Source organism: Globicephala melas, chromosome 10, assembly GCF_963455315.2.
Source record: "Globicephala melas chromosome 10, mGloMel1.2, whole genome shotgun sequence".
In the NCBI taxonomy this organism is placed as follows: domain Eukaryota; kingdom Metazoa; phylum Chordata; class Mammalia; order Artiodactyla; family Delphinidae; genus Globicephala; species Globicephala melas.
In genome coordinates, this window is record NC_083323.1 from 9,016,955 (window position 1) to 9,044,177 (window position 27,223).

Sequence of the window (27,223 nt, forward strand, 5' to 3'; positions counted from 1 at the left end):
CCTATTTTTTTAAATTGTGGTAAAATATACATAACATAAAATCTACCATTTGAGCCACTTTTAAGTGTACAATTCAGTGGCATTAAGTACATTCACATCGTTGCAGAGCCACCACCATCCACCTCCTGCACTTTCTCATCTTCCCAAACTGAAACTCTGTCCCTATGAAACACTAACTCCCCATCCCCGCCTCCCCCACGCCACAGCACCCACCCTTCTACCTTCCGTCTCCATGAATTTGACTCCTAAGTACGGCATAGGAGTGAGACACACAGTATTTGTCTTTGTGGCTGGCTTATTTCTCTTTAGTGTAATCCTCAAGGTTCCTGTGTTGTAGCCTGTGTCAGAATTTCCTTCCTTTTTAAGTTGAATAATATCCCACTGTGTGGATACATTTCGCTTATCCATTCATCGTCAATAGGCATTTTATCCATCGATGGGTTGTTTCCACCTTTTCCCTACTGTGAATAATGCTGCCATGGACGTTGGTGTATAAATAATTGTTCAAGTCCCTGCTTTCTCTTCTCCTGGGTGTGCACCCAGAAACGGATTTGCTGGATCATGTGGTAATTCTATGTTTAATTTAGGACTTATTTTTAGGTGATTGCTCAGATGATCCTAAATAGGATTATCGTCAATTTGTTTTTAATTCACAGTTCTTTTTAAAATTAATTAATTTATTGTTGGCTGCGTTGGGTCTTCGTTTCAGTGCGTGGGCTTCTCATTGTGGTGGCTTCTGTTGTTGCGGAGCACGGGCTCTAGACGCGCGCAGGCTTCAGTAGTTGTAGCTCACGGGCTCTAGAGCGCAGGCTCAGTAGTTGTGGCACACGGGCTTAGTTGCTCCGCGGCATGTGGGATCTTCCTGGACCAGGGATCGAACCCGTGTCCCCTGCAATTGGCAGGTGGATTCTTAACCACTGCGCCACTAGGGAAGTCCCTAATTCACAGTTTTAATTTGAAAACTCTCATACTCTGCAAATTATGTCCCGAGACTCTAGTTTGAGACTCTCTAGAGCTACGCCGTCCTATTGGGGTGACCATGTGCCACGAGTGGCTATGAAGTGCAGGAACTCGGCCAGCCTTCCTGTACTTGAGATGCTCTGTGCGGGTAAAGGCACCCGTGTTTCAAAGACTTAGCATGAAAGAACCATCTCATTAGTAGTTTTTATATTGATTGCATGTTGAAATGATAATATTTTGGCTATGCTGGGTTAAAGGAAGTAGAGTACTAAAATTAATTTGGAAACCCCAGCAATGCGTCTTGGGGGCTCCAAGGAGCTCTGGTTCTTTATGTCTCGGGGCAGAAAGAATTCAGCAAGAGGCAAAGTGATAGATAAGAAGTGACTTATTAGAATAGAACGTGTGAGGCTTACAAGCGGGTGGGCCAGAGGGTGCCACGCCCCGAGAACTTAGTGGGCTACAGTTTTATAATCAAAGGAAAAGTGAGGAGAGAAGACCACCTTCTTCCTCACTCTTGAGTAGATGTCAAGCTTCCATCATCAGTTCCTCCTCCACGTCAGGTGGGGGAGTTTTCTTGTCCCTCCATGGTCAAGCTGGGACTGTCATGGTGCAACAGAAATGGGCAAAAAGTGATAACATATCCTAAAATACGGTAAATCATCTCAGGTTTCAGTATAATGTCACCCTTATATTTTTGTTAGCGCACACAGAGGAGTGTGTCCTGGGAATCATTAACTTACTGAGCTCACTGGGCAGGATGTGGGTCTCCTGCCACCATTGTTTTATTGTTTTGGGGCATCTCATGCTTCTGTTGCATGGTTTTGTTGCTAAGCAAGCCTGCTTGGTTTTGTGGTTAAGCAAACCTGCTTTCTTGAGTTATCATTAACTTACAGGGGTCTCCCACACTTTTTTTCTTTACTTACAGTCCCCTATTGGGATTAACTATTTAATCACCTACTTTGTCCCTTTACTCTGTCCTTATCAATTTCACTTGTATCTTTTCACTTTTTGAGCGTGACCACTACGGAATCCAGCATGGCGTTTGTGGTTTGAATTCTCTCTCTGCTGGAAACATAACCCTCGCGGGTTAATCCAGGTGCTTTGCGAGTCTAGAGGAGGCACTTGGAGCTCAGAAGCCTTGGCCGGTTCTCTTACTTGTTTGTTTTTAATTCAGATAAAGTTCACATAACATACACTCAACCATGTGAAAGTGTACAATTCTATGTGGTCCCTGGGGTGTTTACATTGGACAACCACCACCTCTCTCTAGTTTCAAACTTTCTCATCACCCCAGAAAAACACGGCGTATCCACTGAGCAATCAGGCCCATTCCTTCCTCCCCCAGCCCCTGGCAACCACTAATCTGCTGTCTGTCTCTACGGATTTGCCTATTCCGGACATTTCATATAAATGGAATTATGTAATACATGACCTTTTGTGCCTGTCTTCTTTCACTGGGCATATTGTTTTCAAGGGTCATCCATTTTATAGAATCTATCAGGGCTTCGTTGCTTTTTATGGCTGAATAATATTCCATTGTATGCACAGACCACCATTAGCTTATCCATTCACCCACTGAGGGATGTTTGGGTTGTTTCTGCCTTTTGGCTGTTATAAGCAATGGTGCTATGAACATTTGTGGATAAATTCTGTGTGGACATGTTTCCATATCCTGGGAGTGGAATTGCTCGGTCATATGGTAAAGGCTGGTTCTGTTTGTCTTTTTTACCTTATCTACCAGAGTCCTAGATACTTTGTCGAAGAGACGGCTGCTCCCTCAGGGTGTGTTAGGACAGACACTTGATCTTGCTGAAAGGAGGCTTGGGGGGCACTTGCTGGGGATCCCCCCCCCATGTCAGTATTTTTGGGACTTTGTTCTTGGGAGGATTCGAATCTCCAGAGAGCACCTTCAGTGTCCTGCCTGGAGGGTAAAGGCCTGGCTGTCGCTGGGAGCAGGACAGGAGACAAGGGTGGGACCCCAGACTCAGAAGCCCCTGACTCTCAGCTCCCTGTTTTCAGTACAATGCCCCTATCCCCAGGCCAGGGACCCCTGGTTTACCGTTGCCAGAGAATGCCTCTGGTTTCCTGCTGGGGTGGGGGAGGGTGACTACCTAGCAGCTCTGGGAGGGGATTTGGGGGTCTGACTGCTCCTTATTTCACCTCCATCCACTACCCCCACTTGGGGCTGCCAGCTCAGGCTGAGCCCTTGGCGGTCCTGTGGGGTAAATCATGCTGGGGCTTAGCTGCCACCCTGCTTGGCTGGCATGTGGCTTTTCTGAGTCCTTTTTTTTTGCGGTACGCGGGCCTCTCACCGCCGTGGCCTCTCCCGTTGCGGAGCACGGGCTCCGGACGCGCAGGCTCAGCGGCCGTGGCTCACGGGCCTAGCCGTTCCGCGGCATGTGGGATCTTCCCGGACCGAGGCACGAACCCGTGTCCCCTGCATCGGCAGGCGGACTCTCAAACCACCGCGCCGCCAGGGAAGCCCGAGTCCGTTAAGTCAGCCGTCACTCTACGTTTACTTTCCAGCTTCAAAATTGCACTCATTTGCCTCCTGTCCTGCTTGCCCCATCCTCATGGGTTTATACTTTTTTTTTCTTTTCCGGCTGTGCCACACGTCTTGTGGGACCTTAGTCCCCAACTAGGGATTGAACCCAGGTCCTCTGCTTTCAAGCACGGAGTCCTAACCACTGGACCGCCAGGGAATCCTATACCTTAAAACTGGACCGCCAGGGAATCCTATACCTTAAAAAAAAGAAAAAGAGAATCAATTCCTTTCTGTAGTCTTCACGGGGCTTTAGGAGCAGAAGACGTTTGGCGTATGTGTTTAGTCTGCCACCTTTAGGGAGGTTGTCAGGATACGACTAGCCTGAAGCCCATATCCTTCACAAGTACGCCAGCCCCGACTCCAGGGAGCTTCTGAACCCATCAGCCGGAAGCGGTCCCCAGCTCAGCCTGGGTCTCGGGGCCTATTCGGGCTGGAGCTCCAGGTGCTGCTTTATCTTCTCTCCAGGTCAGGAGTCTTAACTGGGTCATTTGACTCCCTCCTCTCTCCACCCTCCCACCCACACCCTCTGGCTCAGGGCTGCACAGAGATGGCACTAGGCGTGTTTTGTCGCTAGACAGAGGAAAAAGGGAAGGGCACACGGGGAAGAAGACACAGCTGGGCAAAGGCCTGGAGCCGCCGAGCGCCGAGTGTGAGGGGACATCCCTCTGCCTTCAGCTCCTGACCTCCCCCTACCTGCTCTTGAACCCTTCTTGGATCTTCTTCCTGGGCCTGAGACCCCAGGAGTGCTTGGAAGTTCAGGAAGGCTGGGGCCAGGACCTCAATTGCAGGCCACCCCACTAAAGGGAACTGAAGCCCTGCTGGTCCCTGCGAGGCAGGGCCGACCTCATTAGGTGCTACAGACACAGAGCCTCAGGGGTTGGGACCTCCTGGGAAGGACTGGCGCCAGCAACACTGCCCCTCACTCCCTGCCACCCCACCACTGCCTGCCTCTCCTCCCAGATCCCTGTCACCTGCTCTGTCAGCCCAGCCCCCCCGCTCCCCGCTAAAACGTGCACTGTCTCCTCCAGGACTCTCGAGAAAGAATGGCCTGACCCCCATGGCGTCCCCAGGCCCCCTGCGGCCGCCCCGCCAGGCCCTCCACACCCTAGGCCTGTGCTCCTGCCTTCTCTCCCTTCCTCCCCCAGCTGATCACTACTGCTCCATCAAGATGCAAGCCCACTTCCTCCAGGCAGCCTTCCAGGAGCCCCTGAGTCTTGGTCAGGGGTAGCCCCAGCCTGTGAGCTCTGCCAGGACAGGGCTGTGGCTGATTCCCGCCTGGTCTGAAGTTGAGGGCCAAGTCCCAGTGCTGGGAAAGGCTTGGTACCTCTTTTGTCCCCAATCCAGCAGACAAGTTGGACCAGGTGACAATATTCCAGTGTGACCTTTGATCTCAGAGGGTCCTTGAGAAAGTTTCCCTCCTACACCCAGGAGAGTGTGTTAAACCAGCATGGAGAGATTGCCGTCAAATCCCAGCTCTCAGGCCTGGAAGGGCCTTTGAAAATCATGAGGAAACACTGTGGGGCACAGAGAAAAGTCCCGACTTCAAATTCCTGCTCCTGTGTGATCCTGGGCACCCGGCTTATTTTCTCCGAGTCTTGGCTTCCTTACGTCTATAGTGGGATCACTGACATCTGCTCCTTGCAGAGTTAACTATCCCGTGAGATCACGTCAGGTACATGCCTGGTACATGGTTACAACTCATTAAATGATAGGCGTGGGGCTTTGTTTTCACAAAAAGCTGAACTGTAAACCTTCATTTTGAGATGAGACAGGGATCAGAGAGCTTTTGGGCCTCATCCAAGGCCACTCAGGGACACACAGACGTAGGACTCACAGAAGCACCAAATCATGGAAGGGCACACGGAGCGGGCAGGAGGGCAGAAGCCATTCAGCCCGGCCTTTAGTCAGGAACTCCAGTAGCACGTGGTCTTGTGAGATTCCAGACTCGGGGGCCTCCCTCTGGAGGCTGTGATTTGTGAGTCCAGGATAGGGCCAAGGAATCTGTAATTTTCAACAACTACCCCCCACCCCCACTGGCACACAGCTCTGACGTGCACCCAGGCTGGGCCTGCAGCTCAACGCTGCTGGCTCCATCAGATGCTGTGGGTGCAGCTCTGCTCACACGCCGTAAAGATCGGAATCTCCCACCTCCCATAGGCAGCCCCTTCCGACGTTTAACAACTCACACGCCATTAGAAAGTTCTTTCCGATCCTGAGCAGAAATCTGTCTCCTGGTCGCTCCGCGCAAACTCCTTCACCTGTCTGTGCTTTATTTCCTCATCTCCAAAGTGGGAACTAACAATAGGACCCAGTGAACCTTCAGACACAAATCCCTGCCTGGTGGCACTGGGGGGCATGTGGGGGGCGACCACCGTGAGGGCCTCTCAGGAGTTAATGCCTCGCAAGTTCCCATCTGGCACGTAGCAGTTAGCGGGTGTTATAGGGTCACCTGGGCCCCTCCACCTGGGTCCTGCTGGGTTCCCTGCGATGGGCTGAGACCTACAAACCTATAGGACTGACGTGGATCACTTCCTGAAGCATCAATTTACTTGACAATAAGTAATTTTAAATATTATTTTTGAAAAAAAATGTTGCTTTTGTACTAAAACAACCGTGAGATTATTGTGGGTTTGCTTGCAGAATTCACCTCGATATTCAAAGTAAGGAGACATCTAACTGCTTACACACTTCCAAACTCGGGGGGTACTAGGGTGGGAGTTTTCTACAGGGTAAAGATGTTTCCTGTAGGAAAGTTCCAGAAGTTCTTCTCTGGGCAGTGCACCTACCATCGTTCACCTGACATTTCTTCGACCTGCCCAGGGGCTGTGCAGGGTCCAGGGTGGAGGGGCGGGGGGAGAGGGGTAAGCACACGAAGGACTCCAATGCAGCAGGTGCCTCGAGGCAGGACGCAGGAGCTCTGGAAGGTTCTTGAGCTCAGCACCATCTGGGCAAAGGGCAGGCTTTGCTGAAGTGACAATTGCAAGAGGGTGCACAAACAGGCGGGGGCCCTGAGGCCCACCCTGGCCCTGGCCCACCGAGGGACCTGGGAGAACGGGGCAAGAAGGGGCTGGATGAGCCGGCTGGTCCACACAGCCTGAAGGCAGGGGTGTCTCGGAGGCAGGAATGGAGTCCCTGAGCTGGTGTCAATACTCCTCAAAGCCGGCTGCCAGACACTGTGTCCCTCCTTGAGGAGGCTGCACGCCCAGAGGCTCATGGAAATGCCCTTCTTTGCTCCGGGCTGACATCACCTCTGCGTGGGAACAAAGCGCGTGCTCGTGCCGAGCCCGTCAGGATTGGCAGGAATCTGTGTCCTTGTTTGGCTTCAAAGCAGGGGGCCCAGAAAGAAGAATCATGAAAGATGCCCTTGCTGGAGGAAACGTCCGGGAGCCCGGTTGACAGCCTCCCTCTAGGCTTCGCTGAGAAGAGGCAATAACCACACCCACGGCCCAGCGTCTGGGTTCCCAGGGGAAGTGGCAAGTAGGCCCCAGGCAGACCCCTCCTTATACGTGACCTTACAGTGTTAGCGGGACAAGGTCTTAAGTCCCGTAAAGCGGGAGAGGCGCTTTGTGGACTAGGATTCATAGAGTATCCTCCATGCAGACGAAACCAAAATGAGGCCGAGGAACCTTCTCAAGGTCTACTGACCAGTGGGGAGCGGGAGTGCGAGGACTGGGTCCTGGTGACCCGCAGCCCTGCCAGCCACACCACACTCACACGCCGAGAACCGGCCTTGCCTTCAGGAAGAGGAGGAGCTGGCGCGCAGCAGGGGAGGACAGTCACCCTCTCCAGGTGTGCAGGGACCTCGGGGGATGCTGAGCAACCCAGCGCCCTCCCCTCAGGCTGTGAGGTGGCAGCACCGGTCCGGTCCGGAGGCCGGGTTCGCATCCCGGCTCTGCCACTCCCAGGCCTGGTGAGCTGGTGCTTCCAGATGCTGAGCAGGGCAGGAGGCGACGGCCACCTCCCAGGGCTGCCGCGAGCTACACGAGACACCCGTAGACTATTAACAGCACGACACATTATACCACCCTTTATTATCTCTTTACTGACGTAAAGAAGTGATTCTATCTCTAGAGACCAAACAGCATAGAGAGACGTTCTCGGAAGAGGATCCCTTTGTGCCCAAGCCTCTGTGACTGATTTTGAATCTGCTCACCTGCACAAGGAGATGGCTTCGTAGTGGAGGGGGGTCAGGGCCCTCTGCCGAGATCCGCTTTTCCTCTGCTCATGCCGCGGCTCCCCTCGGAAACCGGCACCACAATGGGCCCCGCCCTGCCACAGGAAAACATGTTCCTGGACCACATGGGACCTTGGAACTGGCCTTCGACTTTTCAGAGTCCAAGCACACTGGAGGCCGTGCACAGCAGCCAGTCCCTGGTGAGCTGTGTCTGGGGCATCATGGGGCAGGAGGCTGGGCACCAGGTGGGGGGGTGTTGGCAAGAACCCAGGGGGGCCTCAGAGACTGACAAGAAAGTGTGAGTTCTGCTCCACCACTGACTGCGTGACTTGGACAAGGTGAGAGTCTCCTGAGCCTGCTTCCTCCTCTGAAAATACGAAGGGCAATTCCAGCTGACAGCCCTGGTGGTACCCCTTCCCCACTGAACGCAGAGAACATGCATGAAATGGTCTCACTGAGGGCCTGGGCTGGCCTGATCCCGACCCTAAGTGTCTGTAAAAACAGTGCACGTCTCCAAAGCCCCCGACCACCCAGAGCAGCAGGTCTCCAGGACCTTTTGGAACCATTCTCCACTGTTCTCTGTTTCCAGTGAGCCCCGAGGCCTGGCCTAAGACCTGTCTGTTACCGTAGAGCTGGCAGAGACTCACAGTCAGTGGTTAAGACTGCAGTCTTAGCAGCTCCCACCCTGGGGCCCTCCCCAGCTCCAGCGGGGAAAAGCAGAGCAGAACTGGCTCACCCCGATTCAGGGCCTCGCCACTCCCGGAGGGGCCTGACAAGGGCGGCCCCTGCCCCCACTCAGGCCGGGCACACCTCCCCTCTTCACCCGGCCCTGGGGAGCCAGCCCTGCCCAGCCTGCCCACTCTGGTGGGCTCCAGAACCAGTGCTCCTCTTGGACCAGTTCTCTCCGGTTCCTTTCCACCTGACTGCCCTCTCTGCAGCCATCCCAGTGCCCCTGAGCCCAAAGAGGCCTAGGGACGGGGCCCAGGGACGGGTGCAGGCCTCGAAGGTGCAGACGCCAACTGGGGTTCCACTCTGGAGGCCGGCTGGAGAAGGCGAGAACCACCCCCCAGGGGCGAGGGGGTGCTAGCAGTGGCCACAGGCTCCACCAGGGGAGATGGTGTCGGGAAGGGGGTGGCCTTGGGAAAGCAGTGGCTGCCACTCGCGGGGCTTGTGGGCTGCCGCCCTTGTGCCCCTTGTTCTGAGAAACAGCCATGGTCGTGGCTGAGGCTGCCGGGGGACTGAGCCTCCGGCCCCTGTGCTGCCGCCGTGGCAAGGGGTCCGGTCTGCGTTGGTGCACTGAGAGAACATTCTCTACAGCACCACAGGCTGTGGAGTGAGAGTGCGATGCAGGCTGAGCACCAGGCCCTGCTGGCCCCTGGGGCACAGGCAAATGGCAGGAAAAGGCCCGTCCTGCCGGAGCTGGGCCCCGTCCCCAGGCAAGGTCCTGCTCGGGCTGCACTCCGCGGCCGGGCTACGGCGCCATCACCACACTCTGCTCGCCATGGTCCACGCTCCAGAGGCGGTAGAACTCCGCAAAGTCCACGTAAGGCTCGACGCGGCCATCCTCGCCGGGCGGGAGCGAGTGGGCGGGCCGGGAGCGGAAAAGGCCCCCGTCAGAGCTGGAGCTGCTGCTCTGGGTGTGCGTGTTGGTGGACTGCAGGGTCAGGGTCGGGCTCTGGCTGGGAGCACAACAGGGGCAAATCAGTGATGGGCCGTGGCGTCTGGCCAGCCCCTCAGGGCACAGGCCACAAAGGCAACCACGAGGGCCAGCCGGCCAGATGTCCTTCGGGGCAGAGGAAAAGTCAAATGTATTTTTGAAGCTCTAACCACATGCAGCTCTTTAAATTAACTAGAATGAAATAAAATGGAACCCTCACTTCAGTGCTCAATAATCCGCGTGGCTAGCGGCTACTGCGTAGGATGCAGAACTCGCCACCCGCGGAGCGGCGCCGAGCTGGGCGCCATCCACTCCAACCTCTCCAAATCCATCCCAGACCAAACCCCACTGGTCACAGGCAGGCCAGGGCTCTTCTCCCGGAAAACCTCCCTACTCCCTCCTCCTCGTTTCTCTCGCAAGCTGGGTGGGGACGGGCCCCCCATGTTCCCAGAGCTCCCCAGGCACCCACCCTCTGCCACACAGCCTGTAACATCTGGGAATTACCTGCTAACCCACTGTCCTGCACACTCCCAGCACTCAGAGCTGGGCCAGCCCGGCAGCGGGGTGGGGGTGGGGGCAACTAAGCTCTGACGCAGGATGGAGGGACCCAGGGAGCTGGAGGCACAGAAGAATGGCTGGTTCTCCTGCCTCGTCTGGGATGGCTGCTACACGCCCTGCCTTTGTGGACACAGCTGGTGGCTCCTCTGAGCAGCCCTGCAGGGGTGGGGAGGCCACCCGTACAATGCTTAGGATGCCCATCACTCAGCTGCCCGGCAGGCCCCTCCAGCCCACAGGGGAGGCGGCAGCAGCCTGGTGGCAGGGAGCAGGAAAGGCCCCTGCGAGGCACAGGGAAACCTTCCCGGTGGCCCTTCCAACCGGCCAGATCTTGAGTGGGCTGGGTGGGGCACCTCTATTATTCTGTGCAGGGCTGGAATGTGGAAACCAGAGCCCAGCCCCATGGTGTGGCAGGTGCGGGTACATTCCCCAGACGTGGAGGGGGCGAGGCAGACACCCGACCTGTCAGGCAGGTCTGCCAGGAGTGAGGAGGGGGCCCGCCCACCACACCCCCAGGCTCCAGACCCCCTGCTGCCTCCACCCCTCCCCCAGCCTGAAACTAGAGAACTCGCTTCAAAGCTAAAATCTGACGCTTCAGTCAGAGAGCACTGGCTCTCATAAGCTGGCACAGGCCAAACAATGTCCCACAAGCACAGATACCATGGGGGAGGCCCCCCAAATCACACACTCCAAGACGGGAGAAGAGAAAAGAACAAGAGGACAACCTTCCCATTAAATGAAAACGAATACATGGCACCTGCAAGCAGAAACGAGCAGCAGGCTGTCAGCACGAGCTGCCTGTCTCCACCCCCTCCCTTCCGGCTTCAAGGAGCTGCTGGAAGCTGCAGTCCCGCCTGGGAGGCTACGGAGGCCTCCCCAGGGATGGAACTGGGGGATTTGAGAGGAACAAGACCCCAGCACATCTCAGGGCGTCTCATCCAAGGTTCCTCAGGCACAGGACGTGGCCCTACGGCCACTCCTGTCCAGGGACCCAGGGCTGTGCCCAGGAAGCAGGCCTGAGATGGCTGGGGCTGGGGGTGGCCGCTTACTTGGTGAGGGTGGGAGTGGCTTCGTCCAGGGTGGAGGCGCTGTGGGCCCCGTTGACTAGCTGGCCCTGGGAGGGCATGACGAGGGACAGGGTCACGCTGGTTTTGCTGGTGCTCTGGGCGCTTGAGTAAGGCACTGATACGGGGTACACGCGTCCTCCTGCAGCTGTGGGAGGAAGAGAGTGGTGGGCTACAGGGTGTGGCTCGGGGGGACCCTGGGGTGGCAGCAACAGGGCCGCTCCAGGGCCTGAGAAGGTAGGCGGTGGCCCGGCTCGGATCCCCTAGCTTGACCCTCTGCCCCTTAGGACAGCGAAGGAGTACCCGTGGCAGAGACTCCTCCGGGCCAGGCAGGGGCCTCCGCGCAGCAGCAAAGCACTGCTGGTGCTCAAAGCAGGAAGAGAAGTGCTGAGCTGCCTCAACGAAAGGGTTACTGCCTGGCTTCCCACGGTGCTTTAACCCAAGGGCTAAGTATGCTCCTAGTTGAGGTTGGCCCAACAAAAATACGGCTGCAATAACAAGCTAGAGAAACTCCAGTAACCCCGGTGTCCGTGGGAGAACAAATCCATCTGATGCTTGAGTGCTAGGGCTTGCTTGTTTGAAAAAAAGAAAAAGAAATGCAGCCCCAGGAACTGCTGGTCTTGACACTAAAGCAGCACTGGGAGGGAGAACAAAAGAGTAATTCTTCCTGGGCAACATGATTTAGAATTAAAAGGTGGAGAGTAAAGCGTCTCTCCCTCACCTCTGACATGCCCGACCTCGGCTAGGTCCCTTCCTTCTAGGGCCTCAGTTTCCTTTCTGTAAAAGGGTTGTTAATGAGGACGAAAGGAAATATGTGGGCAAGGTGGCTGGCGCACAGCAGGCACTGAGCCCGCAGCTGCCGCTGTCCCCGCGATGTGGCCCGCGATGTGGCCCGTGGTGCTGCAAAGTGCTTCCCGTGCACTCAGGTCTTTCAAAGGAGGCCAGGGCAGGTGGTACTGGCCTCATTTCACAGACAAAAGGGGAAAAATAAGCACAGCTCAGACAGCTTTAAAGTCAGGGCCCGGCCTGGAACTGCTCAAAGCCAGGCCTCCCGACTCCACTCCGCCCCAGGCAGCAAGGCCGTGGCCTCGCCGCTCTGCCCCGACCCCAGCCCCGGACGGCCTCGGGCACGGGCTTGCGGCACACATACCTGGGGCTGGGGTGGGTGCGGCCTGGCTCATCTCTCCCAGGGGGTACCCAAAGTTCCGCACCAGCAGGGTCATGTCCTCGTGCCTTGGGCAGAACTTGGCACGCTCCCCGCCACTGGCGAAGGTGTCACTGTGGATGCGCTTCACCCGGTCCACCACGGCCTGGGCCACTGCATCCAGGGACGTCTGCTTGGCGAACTCCGTGTCGATCATGGCGGCAATCTCCTGGGGGCGACGGGAGCACAAACCTGGTGAGGAACGAGGGGGCCCAGGGAGTGTAGGCCACACCTTCACAGCCGAATCAGGACACTTAGGGGTCACCAGCCAAGCAAGTGGACGTCCCCACCGGCCAAGCCTGCAACCTGAGCTTCTCAAGGTATTCAGGATGATTCTTTTGGAACTTTCTCATTAGAAAAGGTGTGACCTTGTGATTTCTCTGATTTTTGGCTTCCACACACCAAAGAAATGGGGGAGAATATCCACCTCACTGCGTTGCAGTGAGGATTAAACAACATAATGGACGTGAGGGCACTTTAAGCTCAGTACAAACTGTCGGCTTTCCTTTCTGGAACAAACTTATTGTAGGAGATGATATGTCAGGATGAAGAGAGAGTCTCTGCCCTCAGAGAAGTCCACTGTCCCGTGTATTCTAGAACCCAGTAGAAGCCACTGGATAGTCTTATCACGAAGAGCAAAGAAAGGAAAAAAAGATCACATTTATGGTAAGATAAAAAATATAAACACAAAATCCTCTACGTGATGGCTGGCTGCAGTCTCTTGGAGGTAGGAGGGCAGGGGCAGGTAACGGGAAATGACCTGGGCCCGGTCCGGGGGGCTCAGCTCCAGCACCGACCAGCTTTGTCACCTCAGGCAAGACCCTGAACTCTGTGAGCCCCAAGTTCCCTAGCTTGACATGCCAGTGAGCCCCTGCCCCCACCATGTTATAAGGCTACTGGAAGGAATGAGATAAAATGGATGAAAAACCTTGAACACAGGTATTAGGAGACAGTGAGGCGCCTAAGACTTGCCCTCATTATTTTTAATTAGGACAGAGCAGAAAAGGTTACCTTCTCACCAGAATCACAGATGGAAGGAGAAACACAAGCTGAACTTCTCTGACTGACCCAGCAAGCCCAGGTCAGGTAAAGGCAGCTTCCCTTCAAGGTCATCCTCAATGTGACTGCCTCCAAGTCCCGCTTTACTGATGACTGTCTGACACGTGCATCCCAAGGTGTAGGAAAAAGCAGCAGCTCCCCCTGGCTGAGAACCTGTGTCTACCACGCCCAGCCTTCATCACAACCCCACAAAGGCAGAAGTCATCATCCCCATCTCAGAAACAAGGAATGAACTGTGTATCATCTGCAGCTCAAAGAGGGAAGCGACGGAGGCAGTGGAGCGGGACCTGGGCGGGCCGCATGACTCCTTGGCCGGCGCTCTATGTACCAGGCCGCGCTCCTGCTGGGCTTTCCTCCGCGGCCCACCCGGGCCCTTCCCAGTCTCCAGAGCCACGTGTGCCTGTGGAAATTCATTTCCCTCACCCTCTTCCCTTAGGCTTTGCTCAGGACCCTGGGGACTGGCACTGCTTCAAGCCCAGACGAGCAAAGCTTTTGGGTAGGATGGGTGTTCTTGGAACTCTGGGCTTTTTCTTCCCCCAACTTTGAACCCAGAGAAGATGTCTGGTGAGAGCATGTGAGAATCAGAGCTCTGGGGAGCATGCCACCCTGCAGGCTGGCCAGCCAAGCTCTGCTCGGGCCCAGCTCACCTGGTTGGCCTGCCCAGGCCCGTGGGCTGCCTCCAGGGCCTTGTACAGCCCCTCAGACATCAGCACCAGGAAGCCAGTCACCCCATCCAGGGGCTGTGCACCGTGGATTTCAGGCTCCGCGATGATGGGCTTGGACTTGGCAGCGCTGTGGGAAGAGAGCAGAGGGCACAGCTGTGCTTGGAATGGCCCCCTGGGGACATTTATTCTGGTGAGAAGAATCTACATCCAGAATGTAAAATAAAACACACATCTGACAAGAGGAAAAGAAAGAGAGGAGAGAGAAAACCAGAAAAACAGACCTGTCTTCTGAGGGCAGCTCTTAAAATAAAGCTCAGAGGGCCAGGAAAGCCAGGGCGAGGCTGGGGTCACAACGGCCAAGGTCAAATGCCCAATCCTGGTCCCACTCCACATTTCCTGTCCACAGAGCTGGGGGGTGGCAGGGGGAGGGTGGGACAGCCAGAGGGATGGGTTCTCTTTTAAAAGCCCACTCCTCTTGGGCTCCTCCAAGCTGACCCAGGCCCCACATACACTCTAGCTGCAGAGGGACTATGAACTGATGCACCATCAGAGCTGGTCAATGTCGGGAAGCTCCAACATGCACACATGCACACAGGGCAACGATAAGAAGATGTTCCCGGCAACAGGATTTGAAAGAGTGAGTCTGGCAACATCCTGAAGGTCGGTCCATCAGTAGGGGCGGGTTAGGTGAGTGCTGACAGCTACACACTGGAATCCTAGCAACTGTTACCAAGAATGCTGCCAGCCTAAACTGTAGGTGTGCAGGAATGGAGGAGTGGGTGCCTAGACTGAAAAAAGTGAGGTGCACAACACTGGGCGCGGAATGCTAGCATTTGTGGGTGTTTTGAAAAAGCAACTTGCTCCCTCCCCACCCCCAACAAGCACGCGCCATGCACAGTGCATGCGGCGCGCACACACATGCGCGCACGTACACAGAAACTCCAGGGCAGGATACCTCAGAAACTAGCAGCTTCTGAGGAAGGAGTCTGGGCTTGGGGTGGGAGGAAGATTCACTTTTCACTGCATATCCTGGGCACTGTTTGAATTGTTTTAAACCACAGATGGACCTTTCCATAAAGCAAACAGAACTCGACAAATTAGAGACAAAAGGTTCCAAACGTAATTATTTAAACCTTGTGAGGGTAAGGAGCTGTAACACATGTTTTCTAAGACACAAGGTGGGCATCTCTCTCTCTCTCACACACACACACACACACACACACACACACACACACACACACACACACACACACACACACACACACACACACACACACACACAGTGTTGTCGCATACAGGGCCGCCGTAGTTCAGGACACAAGCTCTGAATTCAGCCTGCCTGGCTTCAAGTCTTGCCTAAGCCCACTATTAGCCCTGAGACCAGGCAGGCTACCTAGTGTCTGCATGTGTCAGTTTCCTCATATGAAAATACCTCTGGGGCAATAAAAGCACCCACTTCATAGGGCCTGAGGACTGAATAAGAGAATGGATGTAAAAAACTGCGCATGGGCTTGGATGAAGGCTCACGTTATTATCATCGTCTGTTTGCTATGAGCAGTGGGTGGCATCCAGAAGGGACAACCCATCTGGCAGCCCCGCCCTGGCCCCAGTCATGACAATACCGACCAACAGGCCTTCGGTCTGTCTCTATCCACACCAGGCAGCTCATGCCAACTCTGGCCTCTCCTGCCAGGCCCTATGGCATTGGTTGCTGCCCTTGGCTTTGGCCCAGCTCCCCACCTAACCCCTTGCCAGCCTAGCTCTACAGGACCCCAACTCCTGGCCTGCTGCCTGCTGGGTCCAGGGCCTGCCCCACACCAACCTCTCTGGGAGAATGAAAGCATCTCCTTGGGCTCCAAACTACCTCAACTGTACCTTTTGTCCCTAGAGCCTACAATCTGCATCTGCCCCAGGCCTCTGGTCTTACAAATGGGGGCAGCTAGGCCGGCCACTCACCTGAGTAGGTCGATGTCAGTGTAGCCGTATTTGACCTTGTAGTCCCCAATGCGCCTGGTGCTCTCCTGCCCACAGATGACGCCCACTTGCTTGATCTTTCCTGCATCCAAACCTACCAGAGGAAGAACAACACGACAACCTCAGAGTTTGTTCATAAAGAAGAACGAAAAGAAGGGGATACAGACATATCCACAAAAACAAGGCACTGAACAGGAAGCGAAATCATAGCTGGCACCTTGGAGGGCAGTTAGCCCAAGTCCCCCAGTGCCCGCAGCCCCCATCCCCATCAGAACACCCGCGGCTCAGAGTCCTCCCCCACGGGACAGCAGATCCAGCACCGCCCAGCTCAGCTCCCTCTGCAGCCTGGGCTCACAGGGAAGGGAGGGGGTGGCCATGGCGGCAGCTGGAGCCCCAGGACTTCTTTGGCCTCTCAGTCTCCACCAATAACAGTGCATACCAGAGACTCCTGGAAGCATTTCACATGTAATAACTCTTTCAATCCTCACAACACCCTGAGGTTAAGTGTTACTATTATCCTCATTACACAGAAGGGGAAACTGAGGCACAGAAAACTTGAGTAAGTTCCAAAATCACCAACTAGTAAGTGGAAGAGCTGGGATTCAACCCCAGGCAGGCTGGTCCCAAGCCCAAGGTCACAGCCCGTCCACTTCATGCCTTTCTCTACATGACCAACAGAAGGCACAGGGTGAGCCACCAGGCCCCGCCCCCCCACTCACCCAGCTGTGAGAGCCGGAAGAGCTCATCCTCATTCTCCGTGGTGTGGTCCACGTTCAACTGTGTCACCTGAAGACCATCCCCCGTGGATTTGCATAAAAGCGCACGGTTCGTACCTGCAGAAGAATTCGAGCAGCTGAGCAAAGGCTGAGAGCACAGTGAAGAACGGGACACGTTGAGAAAAGAGAGAAAAGGCAAGCATCTCACACATGGAAGTCCTTGAAATGAGCAAAGAAAATAGGCTCAGACCACTGGAGCCAGTCACCAGTCAGGGAGAGCTGATAATATTAAGGAATTAGGTTAAACTTTTCCAGTGACATCCGAGGACAATTATGATTAGGATTTTAACGAGACCTCTTCTCTAAGGAGCCACACTGCAGTATTTACAGATAGCACGACACAGCGTCTGGGTTTGCTTAACAACAACGCGGGGACAGAGGGCTGTAGCTGAGTGAGGCTGGCCGGGGGAGGATGCTGGGGCTGGGGGATGGGCACACAGCAGTTCATTAAATGCTCTTCACTCTGCTGTTTATTACAGTTTTGAATTTTTTCCGTAACGAAATCTTAAGGAAAGGAGGAAGAGAAGAGGGACTGTATCAGTGGGGTCTCTGCAGAGCCCCTGCAGTAAACTGCACCCTGAGGGCACCACCTTCTCAGGCCGAACATGGCCCTTCACCTACAAATCCAAACGTCCCTGTGACCTCTCACCCTCCAGCCCACAGCCAGCCCATCTTGCCGCCCGTCATGCCAAGTGGGTCTTCCACAGCCGGGCAACTTCTTCTAGACAAGGAAGCCACTGAGGTAGCCCAGAGAGGGGACACAACTCCCCAAGGCCACAAGCCAGTTAGGGGCACAGGGGGGACTCAGGCCGGGACACCAGCCTCTCAGCAGGTACTTCAAATGCCCCGGCCTGGGACTGAGACGTCCTATGGAGTTAACGGGAAACACTTAGTGGTCTCAGGACGCTCGAGGTGGAGGTCTTCCGTGTCTGGGAAGCAGACCGCCCAAAGGACACACGGATCCCGAGGCTGACCTTCTCCCCTGCTCTCCCGCCTTGGGACAGGCAGGTGGCTCACCGACATTGGCGACATAGAGCCTGTTGTTGAGAAGGACCGCCACCACGGCCATGGCTCCTCCCGAAATCTCCTTCTCCAACGTCTTGAGTCTTTCGAGGATCTTCTGATACTGAGGGGGCAGCTGGTGCTGAGGGGCGCCCTAGAAGCCATCACCGGCAGTCAGAGCGGGCCAGGGCCTTGGAGAGCATCTCACCAACCTCCCCTCCCTTAAAGACAGAGCATCTGAGGCCCAGCCGGGAAGGAAGCTGGCTGCAGCCCCAGGGCAGGCTTCTTTCAGGAGAGCCAGGCGTGACCTAACTCGTCCCGTCGGCCCTGAAGGTACCTGCGCATGACGTGAGCAGGCAGGTGACGAGGCCTGGACAGATTCGGGCCGAGGACCGACCTGGAAGGAGCTTCTCTCACACCCTATGCCCACCCCAAGTGGAGTCGCAGAGTATGGCTGCTCGTAGCCAGCCAAGGAGGGCCCTAGGAGGGCAGACCCGTTGCATCCCATCAGAAACTGTCCCCTAACGCCTGCCGCTCTGGCCCAGTTGTATCAATGGCCTGGGAGGGACATGGCAGATGAGTCCTTGCTCCTAGCAAAGCTGGACCTTGATCTGCTGCTCGTGGGGCACAGGCTGGGGACGTTACCTCAGGCAGCTGGGACTGGAGGCTCGCCTTCTCTGCCAACGCGTCATCGATGGACTCTAGGAAGCTCCTCTCCACCACATCGAAGGCCTGGAGGCAGAGGACAAGGCGGCAAAGGCCAAGTCAAACACCACTGTCATCTGAGGCTGAAATGCTATTAACGGCAACAAGTTGCATCAACTGCAGGTTACCACGTGATGGGGCTTCGCACAGCGCACCACCAGGCACTGCTGCTCCCGCAGAGCAAGGTCTGATGAAGACGGCCCCGTGGGGCTGGTGCCTTCCAGGTGGCAGTGCAGAGTGACCAGAGAGGCGGGACGCGGCAGAGAGGTGGGGAGCACAGGCTCAGAGTCAGGCTGCCTGAGGGTGACGGCCAGCTTGGCACCTGCCGGCCAGGCAGCGGAGCCTCCTCAGAGGAAGTGCTGTTCTGACAGTGACTGAGGGTGTCCGCCCTGAGCACCCAGCGCCCGGCTCAGACTAAGTCTAGGTCAGTGACAGCTAGTGTCACTGCCACATCCTGAAGGCCCCTCAACACAGCTCACGCTGCCGCCTTTCCCAAGGGCGCCAGCTGAGACTCACTGGCACTGGGCCCTAAGGCCATGGCCGGCGCGCGGGCCCGCAGGTGCCAAGGCAGGAAAATGGCTGGGAACGCTGTTTTCGAGGAAGAGGAATCCACACTTCTCATCTAAGACTAAGTGCCCCTGGACTTGCTTCCAAAAGGCGATGCCAGGAGGACAAACTCCAGAACAGCAGCAAGCACAAACGCAGAAGTGGCAAAACCAGCACAAGCCCAGCGGGAGCGGGGAGGCCTGGGGAGCGCCCAGTGACTGAGTGCCTGAGCCACGCGGGGGGAGAGGGCCGCCCTCAACGACCTTGTCTCTACCAGGGCTCAGCAGCCGCCACCATGCCCCACGTCCAAGGTGACGTCCAGAATCCCCTTCCCCAGGAGCACCTCGTCCAGAGCCGACCCTGCCAGGCGTGGGGAAGGACTGCTGCTGGCTGCCCGGCCCTGCACCTGGGAAGCGGGTTGCCCCTGCCGCTGGGAGAGGCTCCCAGAGCTGGTTCTTCTGCAGAGACAAGGAGCCAGTGGGGTCTTCAGACCAGCCCCGGGCTAACCGCACGCTCTGCTGTCGCAGGGCCGAGGCCCAGGGAACTCAGCCACGGCCAGCCAGCCCGAGCCCCCGTACCTGCAGCAGGACCCGCCGCACGTCGGCCTCAGTGTGCTCAGCGCTGAGCTGGCCCAGCAGGAGCTCCGCAGACAGCCGCTGGGCCACGAAGTTGGTTACCCGGTTGCCATCGTAGCCGTTGAAGACCCCGTACAGGAAGCAGTTGTTCTCACTCCTGACAGAGGGAGAGGGCAGGAGGTGGCCTGAGACCAGGGGCTCACAGAAGAGTGATGCCAGCTCCAGAGTGAGGGGGAGAAAGGAAAGGTATTGGGGAGACAAAAGACACAGCAGCTGTGGCTTCAGGTGCCCACGTGGGTCCCCCACTTTGACTATCATTGCACTCCGGCCGTGGCTTTCTAGGATACCCCTGCCCCCTGTAGCAGGCCTTCAGCTGGTCTGAGGTCTAGATGTGGAAGGGACAGCAGCAGACACCACCTCTCGTGGGCCATATCGCACTAGGAAGCCCCACGGAAAACACCTGCAAAACTGCTTTCTCTTGCTTGCAAACCTACTTCTGGTGCCCAGGAGAGCGCTGCCAGCACCCTCACCTGAACTTGAGCCAGTTGTCCTCTGGTGGGTGGCTCTCAGTGCCCTTGCCATCAGCAGAGTAGCTGCGGTTGGAGGCTGAGCCAACTCCAGAGAGGTGGCAGAGCGGCAGGTCATCCGTCCAGCTTGGTTGCTGCTCCTGGGAAGGACACCAGGAAACCAAGCGTGTTACCTTCTCACCCAGGGCAGACCCCACCTCATCTGCTTTTTCTTCCCCAACAAAAACCTAGCAGGCCCGGAGCCCCACCCAGAGGGTTCCACTTCCTCCTGGAAAACAATGATGCGTGTATGAACAAACACTTGCAGAAGGGTTTGCATGGTTTATGGCTAATCCACAAACTTCCCCGGGAAACCTGAAAAAGACTAGAGTTCCCACATGCAAGGCTCAGCAGGGATCTCCAGGAGTGCGCTACGCTGTGGAGCATGAGTGAAACACACACACACAAGTGAAGCAAACTCCTCGTATAAAAACTCTTTGGTGGTCCCCACCTTGCACTGCAATGGCTCTGACTCCAATCCCTTGGGCACTGGTTAAAACTGCAGATTTCCAGGCCCTGCCCACAGAATGTCTGATCCTGGCGGGGCTCAGGATATATGCAGTGTAGACAGCTCCCCCCAGGGGACTGATTCAAGCAACACAGATCCACACCTAGAGAAACTGACTTAGAAGCTCAGCCTCAGTCACTCTTCCTGGCACTGGGGTCTCCACGCCCTGGTCCCCACTCCACCCTGGTGTCCTCTCCCATCTGCCCCCCTGCCATATGCTTCTCCACTAGTACCAAATGCTTGCAGTACCCTGTCCACATCCCGCTCTTTCCCTCTGCGTGGAACACCCTCCTTGTCCTTGTCTAATAATTCTCCATGTCCTTCGGGACTCTGGCTCGGGAGTCACCGCCTCCAGGAAGACTTCCTTCAGGACGCCCCTCCCCAGGCTTGGCTGCCAGCCCTCTTGTGTATCCCTACTACACTTGGCCCCCCACTCTTGCCTGTGTCTGACTCCCATTCTACCCCATGGATCTCAAAGCAGGCTGTTCAGTATAACCACGACAGAGCTTTAAACACAAACACACGCACATATACACAGAGCTGTCTAGGAGGCAGCCCAAACACAGACTCTGAATCTCCTAAATCTCCTTGCGGGGGGGCACTCTGAGCACCTGCACTTTCTAAGCCCCAGAATCGACCCTGACACAAGGCGCAGGTGTGATCCACTAACTCACTGAAAGCCTCCCCTACACCCAGCCCCCACTTGAGAGCCCTGACTGGTTCACAAAGGCATTCCCGTGCCCACCAAGCTGAACTAGAGCAAACTAAAACTGGGAAAATCAAAGTTCAACTGCAAGGAGAGTAAAATTTGGATTGAAAGCTTTATTGAAAATTTAAAAAGCACGAATACTGTGCACAACTTCTTACAAGTTAGCAGTAACAGACTTCAAAAAAGGATGTGAAAACTACTTCAACAGGCTTTTGCAATCAGATATGTAAAAAGCCTGTGGTTAGCTTTTGTGGCAAATTTCATCTTTTGTTTATTTACATACTGACAGGGAGTGACTTCATAGCTTTTTTATTTTTATTTTTTCATTTCAATTGCTTTTATGCTGCATTTATTCCAGCGCTTTAGTTTTGTGCTTTGCACCCTGGAGCAACTTCAGCGGGGTGTGGGAGTTTGTTTTTATTTTTAAATTAGCATATAGTAAAATTGCCTTTCTGGTAGGCAGGTCTATGAGGTTTTTTTTTTTTTTTTTTTTTTTTTTTTTTTTTTTTTTGCGGTACGCGGGCCTCTCACTGCTGTGGCCTCTTCCGTTGCGAAGCACAGGCTCCAGATGCGCAGGCTCAGCGGCCATGGCTCACGGGCCCAGCCGCTCCACGGCATGTGGGATCTTCCCGGACCGGGACACGGACCTGTGTCCCCTGCATTGGCAGGCGGACTCTCAACCACGGCGCCACCAGAGAAGCCCCAGGCCTATGACTATGAGTTTTAACACTCGTAGAGATTTGTGTAACTACCGCCACAATAAAGATACAGAACAGCCCATCTTCCCCAAACACCCCCTCATGCTGCCCCTTTGAAGCCACACCCTCCCCTAACTCCTGGCAACCAGTGACCTGTGCCCCATCACTCTACAGTCTTTTCAAGAATGCCATAAATCAAATTATGCAATGCATAACCTTTTTCTTCCTCTTTTTATTGTGGTTAACACGTATAACATAAACTTTACCATCTTAACCATTTTTCAAGCCATCTTTAAGTGTACATTTTCCTGGTATTAAATATATTCACAATGCTGTGCAGCCATCACCACCATCCATCCCCATAACTCTTTTCATCTTGTAAAACTGAAACTCTATACCCAGTAAACAAAAACTCCCCATTCTCCCTTCCCTCCAGCCCCTGGCAACCACCACTGTACTCTATGTCTTTTAAGTACATAACCTTTTGAGACTGGCTTCTCTCACTCAGCATTACGCCTTTGAGATTCATCCAAGCTGGTGCGAGCATCAACAGTTGGTCCCTTTTTATTGTAGAGCAGTATTCCGTCACATGGACATAGTATAGTTTATCCATTCATCCCCTTAAGGGCATCTGGGCTGTTTCCAGTTTTGGGCAATTCTGAAGAGAGCTGTCATAAACACTCATGGGCAGGTTTCTGTGTGAACATAACTTTTCATATCTCTAGGGTAAACACCTAGGAGTGAGACTGCTGTTTAACTTCATACGAAGCTGCCGAACTGCTTTGCAAGGCGGCGCGCCACTTGCCTCCCACAGGTAACGCACGACCGTTCTTGCTGCTCCGCATTCTCATCACATGGTATTTTTTTTTTAAGACATTCTAAGAAGTGTATAATGATATCTCATCACAGCTTTAATTTGCATTTCCCTAATGGCTAATAATGATGTTGAGCATCTTTTCATGTGCCTATTTGCCATTCACATATCTTCTTTGGTGAAGTGTCTCTTTACAAAGTCTCATACCTATGTTTTAATTGTGTTGTTTGTTTTCTTAACTACTGAATTTTGCGAGTCCTTCATATATTTTGGATAAAAGTCTTTTCTTGCATATGTGATTTGCAAATATTTTTCCCAGTGTCTACCTGCTATTTCATTCACTTACCAGTGAGTGTCTTTTGTAAAGCAAAAGTTTTTACTTGTGATGAAATCCTTTTTTAAAAAATATTTATTTATTTTCCTTATTTTTTTGGCTGTGTCGGGTCTTAGTTGCAGCACACAGGATCTTTAAGGCATGTGGGATCTTTCGTTACTGTGAGCTGTCTCTGCGCTGCAATGCTCAGGCTTCTCTCTAGTTGTGGCACACAGGCTCCAGAGCACGTGGGCTCTGTCGTTTGCAGCACGCGGGCTCTCTCACTGAGGCGTGGGAGCTCAATAGTTGTGGACCCTGATGAAATCCATTTAATCATTTTTTTTCTTTCATGGTTCATGCTTTTGATGTCATCTATAAGAACTCTTTGCCCAGTCCCAGGTCAAGATATCTTCTGTTTTCTTCTAAAAGTGTTATAGGGACTTCCCTGGTGGTCCAGTGGTTAAGACTCCACGCTCTCAATGCAGGGGGCCCAGGATCGATCCCTGGTCAGGAAATTAGATCCCACATGCACGCTGCAACTAAGAGCCTGCATGCCTTAACTAAAGGATCCCTCATGCCACAACTAAGACCCGGCACAGCCAAATAAATAAATTTTAAAATAAATAAATAAAAAATAAAAGTGTTATAGTTTTACATTTAGACCTGTGATCCATTTTGAGTTCATTTCTATATAAGGCAGGAGATTTAGGTAAATTTTTTTTTTTGGCAAATGGATGTCCAATTTTTCCAATACTATTTGTTGAAAAGACCATCCTTTATCTGGACTTCCCTGGTGGCACTGTGGTTAAGAATCCGCCTGCCAATGCAGGGTACACAGGTTCGAGCCCTGGTCCGGGAAGATCCCACGTGCCGCAGAGCACCTAGGCCCGTGTGCCACAACTACTGAGCCTGTGCTCTAGAGTCCATGCGCCACAACTACTGAAGGCCGTGCACCTACAGCCTGTGCTCCGCAACAAGAGAAGCCACCACAGTAAGCCCGTGCACCGCAATGAAGAGCAGCCCCCCCAGTCGCCGCAACTAGAGAAAGCCTGTGTGCCGCAACAGAGACCCAACACAGCCAAAAATAAATTAAAAAAAAAAGAGTATTTTAAATACTTCTGGTTACTTTAAAAAAAAGAAAAAAAGGCTATCCTTTCTCCATTTAATTACCTTTTTTGATCTATGTGTCTATCCTTCCACCAAGTCAAAGCTCTTGATGATTATAGCTTTATTAATCTGTATTTAAAATCTACATTATAACATCAGTTGGTGTGATGCCTCTAACTTTATTCTTTTTCAAAACTGTTTTGGCTATTCTAGTTCCTTTACCTTTCCATATAAATTTTAGAATCAGCTTGTATTTACAAGAAAATCCTGCTGGGATTTTGATTGGAATTGTTTCAAATCTATAGATCAATCTGAGGAGATGTGACATCTTCACTATATCGAATCTTGCAATTCATCAAACGGTATGTCTTTAAAAGTCCTTGTGTCTTCTTTATGGGACTTTAAAAATTCACACAACTTCACCACAAGGGCTAAAAAGCTACCAATGCCTACGAGCAGTCTTTGACAACAGAACATATGACTAAAATCTACTAACGGAAAAGGAACGGCAACAAGAGCTGAAATTCTGCTCAGCTCCCGATGATGCTGAGCATTTAACTCTTTCAGGTCAAGCTACAGGGAAATAAAACAAAACAAAACAATAACTGCTTCACGGTAACACAAAATTGTTTCTAGTTTTAATCCTGACCTGTCTCACTTTAAAGCAACAAAAATGTCTCTCTTAACATAAGTGTGAACTTCAGTCTTTGGAATCCACATATGACATTATGCAATGAGAGTATATTTGATTAATACATATATTCATTCAACAAATGTTTACTGAACATTTACAACAGGCTGGCATTACTCCAGGTGCTGTGGACACAGTGGAGAAAACAACCGAGGGTCCTGGCTTGAAACTTCCTTTCTAGGGAGAGAGACTTCAAACATGTAATACGATAAATAAACAAGGCACTTTTAGACAAGGAAATGTGCTATGGAGAAAATACATCAGGGTAGGGAGACAGACAGTGGTGGGGAGGGCTCTTTCAGATGAGGTGGTCAGAAGAAGCCGCTCTGGGGAGGTGACCTCTGAGACAGACCTGAACGATTATGGAGCAGTGGCCATTTCAGAAAGTGGGGAAAGAGCCTTCCAAGCAGATGCAAAGACCCTGAGGTAGAAAATAGAATGACTTACGTTTAAGGAAGTGTGAGGCTGGCATGGCCTCTGTAGTGAGCAGCGGGGAAAGTGGCTTGCTCCTGCGTTCACACACATGCACGCACGTGTGTGCCCAAGTAAGGACAGTGTAAGGCCTTTTAGGCCACAGAAAGGAGTTCATTACCAAGGAATTATACTTCAAGGAACAGATATTGCCAATCATCCCCTATGTCTTAGATCTGATTAATATACCTCCATCACCAAGGACCTCACAAAGGTCTCAGGCAACCTCGCAAGTAAATTTCCCAAAAAACTCCTTTTTCTAGGGTCTGCCTCCTGCCTCCAACTGGGAAGAAATTAAGCATAAGATAAGGCAGAGGCACAAAAGCATCTCCCCAACTAGGAGTGTCCCCTGTCCTGAAAAGATGGGCCAAGAAGCCAGTATTCGGCACCCCAAAATGTCCCAGCTGTTTTAAAGCATGGGAGGAGAAGACATTTATACTTTCTAGAATTCTGTCTGTGATTAAAACTGAGATTAAGATGGATTGAACTCGTCCTCTAATATGAGATGAACAATATGAATGTGTCACCCACGATGCAAAACCTGTCATCGATGCTGCAATCACAGTGCTTCCTCTGCCATTATCTAACTCCCACAAGGGACAGAGACAGGCTTCCAGGGACTTAAATCTTTCCAATAAATTCATACTTTCCAGAAAAAAAAAATATTACCCAAGCAACTTATGGGCCCACTCGGCATTGAGAAATACACTATGAAAAAGACTAGTACATTAGTCTTTCACAAGGAAGGATACAAACTCAAATGGATGACTGAGGAACTTGCCACGTCAGTGTGTCGTGGCAGAGGAACAATTCATGTAAAAGCACTTCACGATGGGAGCTCACGAAGCTGCTCTCAGGAGCGGGTGATGCCACGCTGGCTGCTGCAGCCATGCCCAGCTGACATGAGTGCAGCAAGCTCCCCAAACCAGAAAGACTGTGTGTCTGACAGTGGTCAACCTACTTAACAAGCACCTTATTCTTCAGAAAGTATTTATGCTTAGTGTCTGGATACTTCTACAGTGTTAAGTGCTTTTTCTGAAATTGGATTTTCATAATGTTGAGCTAGTAATATTTTGGAAATGCATTGTTTTAGTAGTTGGCAATCAGTGTTTAGGTCAGTGGGTAAGTACTCCAGGGCTTAAGGGCAGTGTTTGTCCATTTCTGATAAAAACACTTAAGGAAACAGTCATTGATGGATATTTTCTTAATGTACCATTATATATATACTTCAGTCAGTCCTAATACCAGCATCTTACTTAGTGGGTAAACACAAAAGGCATTCACATTAGGATCAGGAACAAAGCAAGGATACCTATAATCTCCATTACTTAATAATGAACTGGAGGTGTTAGCACATGCAATTAGACAAGAGAAAAGGAGGAGAGCATACGACTTGGAAAAGACGTACAGTCATCTCTATTTGCAGTTGATGTGATGGTATTTGGAAACCCTAAAGAATAAATAATAAAACTAACTCAAATAAAATAAATCAGTAAGATGGCAGGATACAAAATCAACAGCCTTCATATACTTAAAGAAAAGATGGGCATCTGGCCTCTACTTACTGTCAACTAAAACAACAAAGCCTTTTTCCTCTGAAGTTCTCTTGAGTCAGTTCCCCAAAACCACACTCCTATAGAGGAGTTTTTTTTTTTTTTTTTTTTGTGGTACACGGGCCTCTCACTGTTGTGGCCTCTCCCGTTGCGGAGCACTGGCTCCGGACTCGCAGGCTCAGCGGCCATGGCTCAAGGGCCCAGCCACGCCGCGGCACGTGGGATCTTCCCAGACCCGGGCACGAACCCGTGTCCCCTGCATCGGCAGGCGGACTCTCAACCACTGCGCCACCCGGGAAGCCCTATAGAGGAGTTTTTTAAACTTAAATTTA

At 53.0% G+C, this 27,223-nt stretch overlaps 1 protein-coding gene across 5 annotated transcripts in view; it reads right to left on the reverse strand.

Moving 5' to 3' along the window:
* Nucleotides 1–215: 215 nt before the first annotated feature.
* The window catches only part of TAB1 (TGF-beta activated kinase 1 (MAP3K7) binding protein 1), a 33,618-nt gene continuing 6,610 nt past the window's right edge, over nt 216–27,223 (reverse strand). For 2 of the 5 annotated variants that reach the window (XM_030855913.2, XM_060306794.2), the window contains exons 2-11: nt 19,992–20,128; nt 19,465–19,618; nt 18,281–18,367; nt 17,651–17,789; nt 16,577–16,690; nt 15,840–15,951; nt 13,866–14,010; nt 12,106–12,328; nt 10,941–11,103; nt 7,528–9,358 (exon numbers count right to left, since the gene is read on the reverse strand). In XM_030855913.2, the coding sequence (XP_030711773.1) occupies nt 9,151–9,358; nt 10,941–11,103; nt 12,106–12,328; nt 13,866–14,010; nt 15,840–15,951; nt 16,577–16,690; nt 17,651–17,789; nt 18,281–18,367; nt 19,465–19,618; nt 19,992–20,128 (1,482 nt within the window). In that variant the 3' untranslated portion in view covers nt 7,528–9,150. Of the gene's footprint in view, nt 3,703–7,527; nt 9,359–10,940; nt 11,104–12,105; nt 12,329–13,865; nt 14,011–15,839; nt 15,952–16,576; nt 16,691–17,650; nt 17,790–18,280; nt 18,368–19,464; nt 19,619–19,991; nt 20,129–22,423; nt 23,067–27,223 lie in introns of those variants that run through there. The other 3 variants (XM_030855912.3, XM_060306795.2, XM_060306796.2) reach the window with 3 other exon arrangements.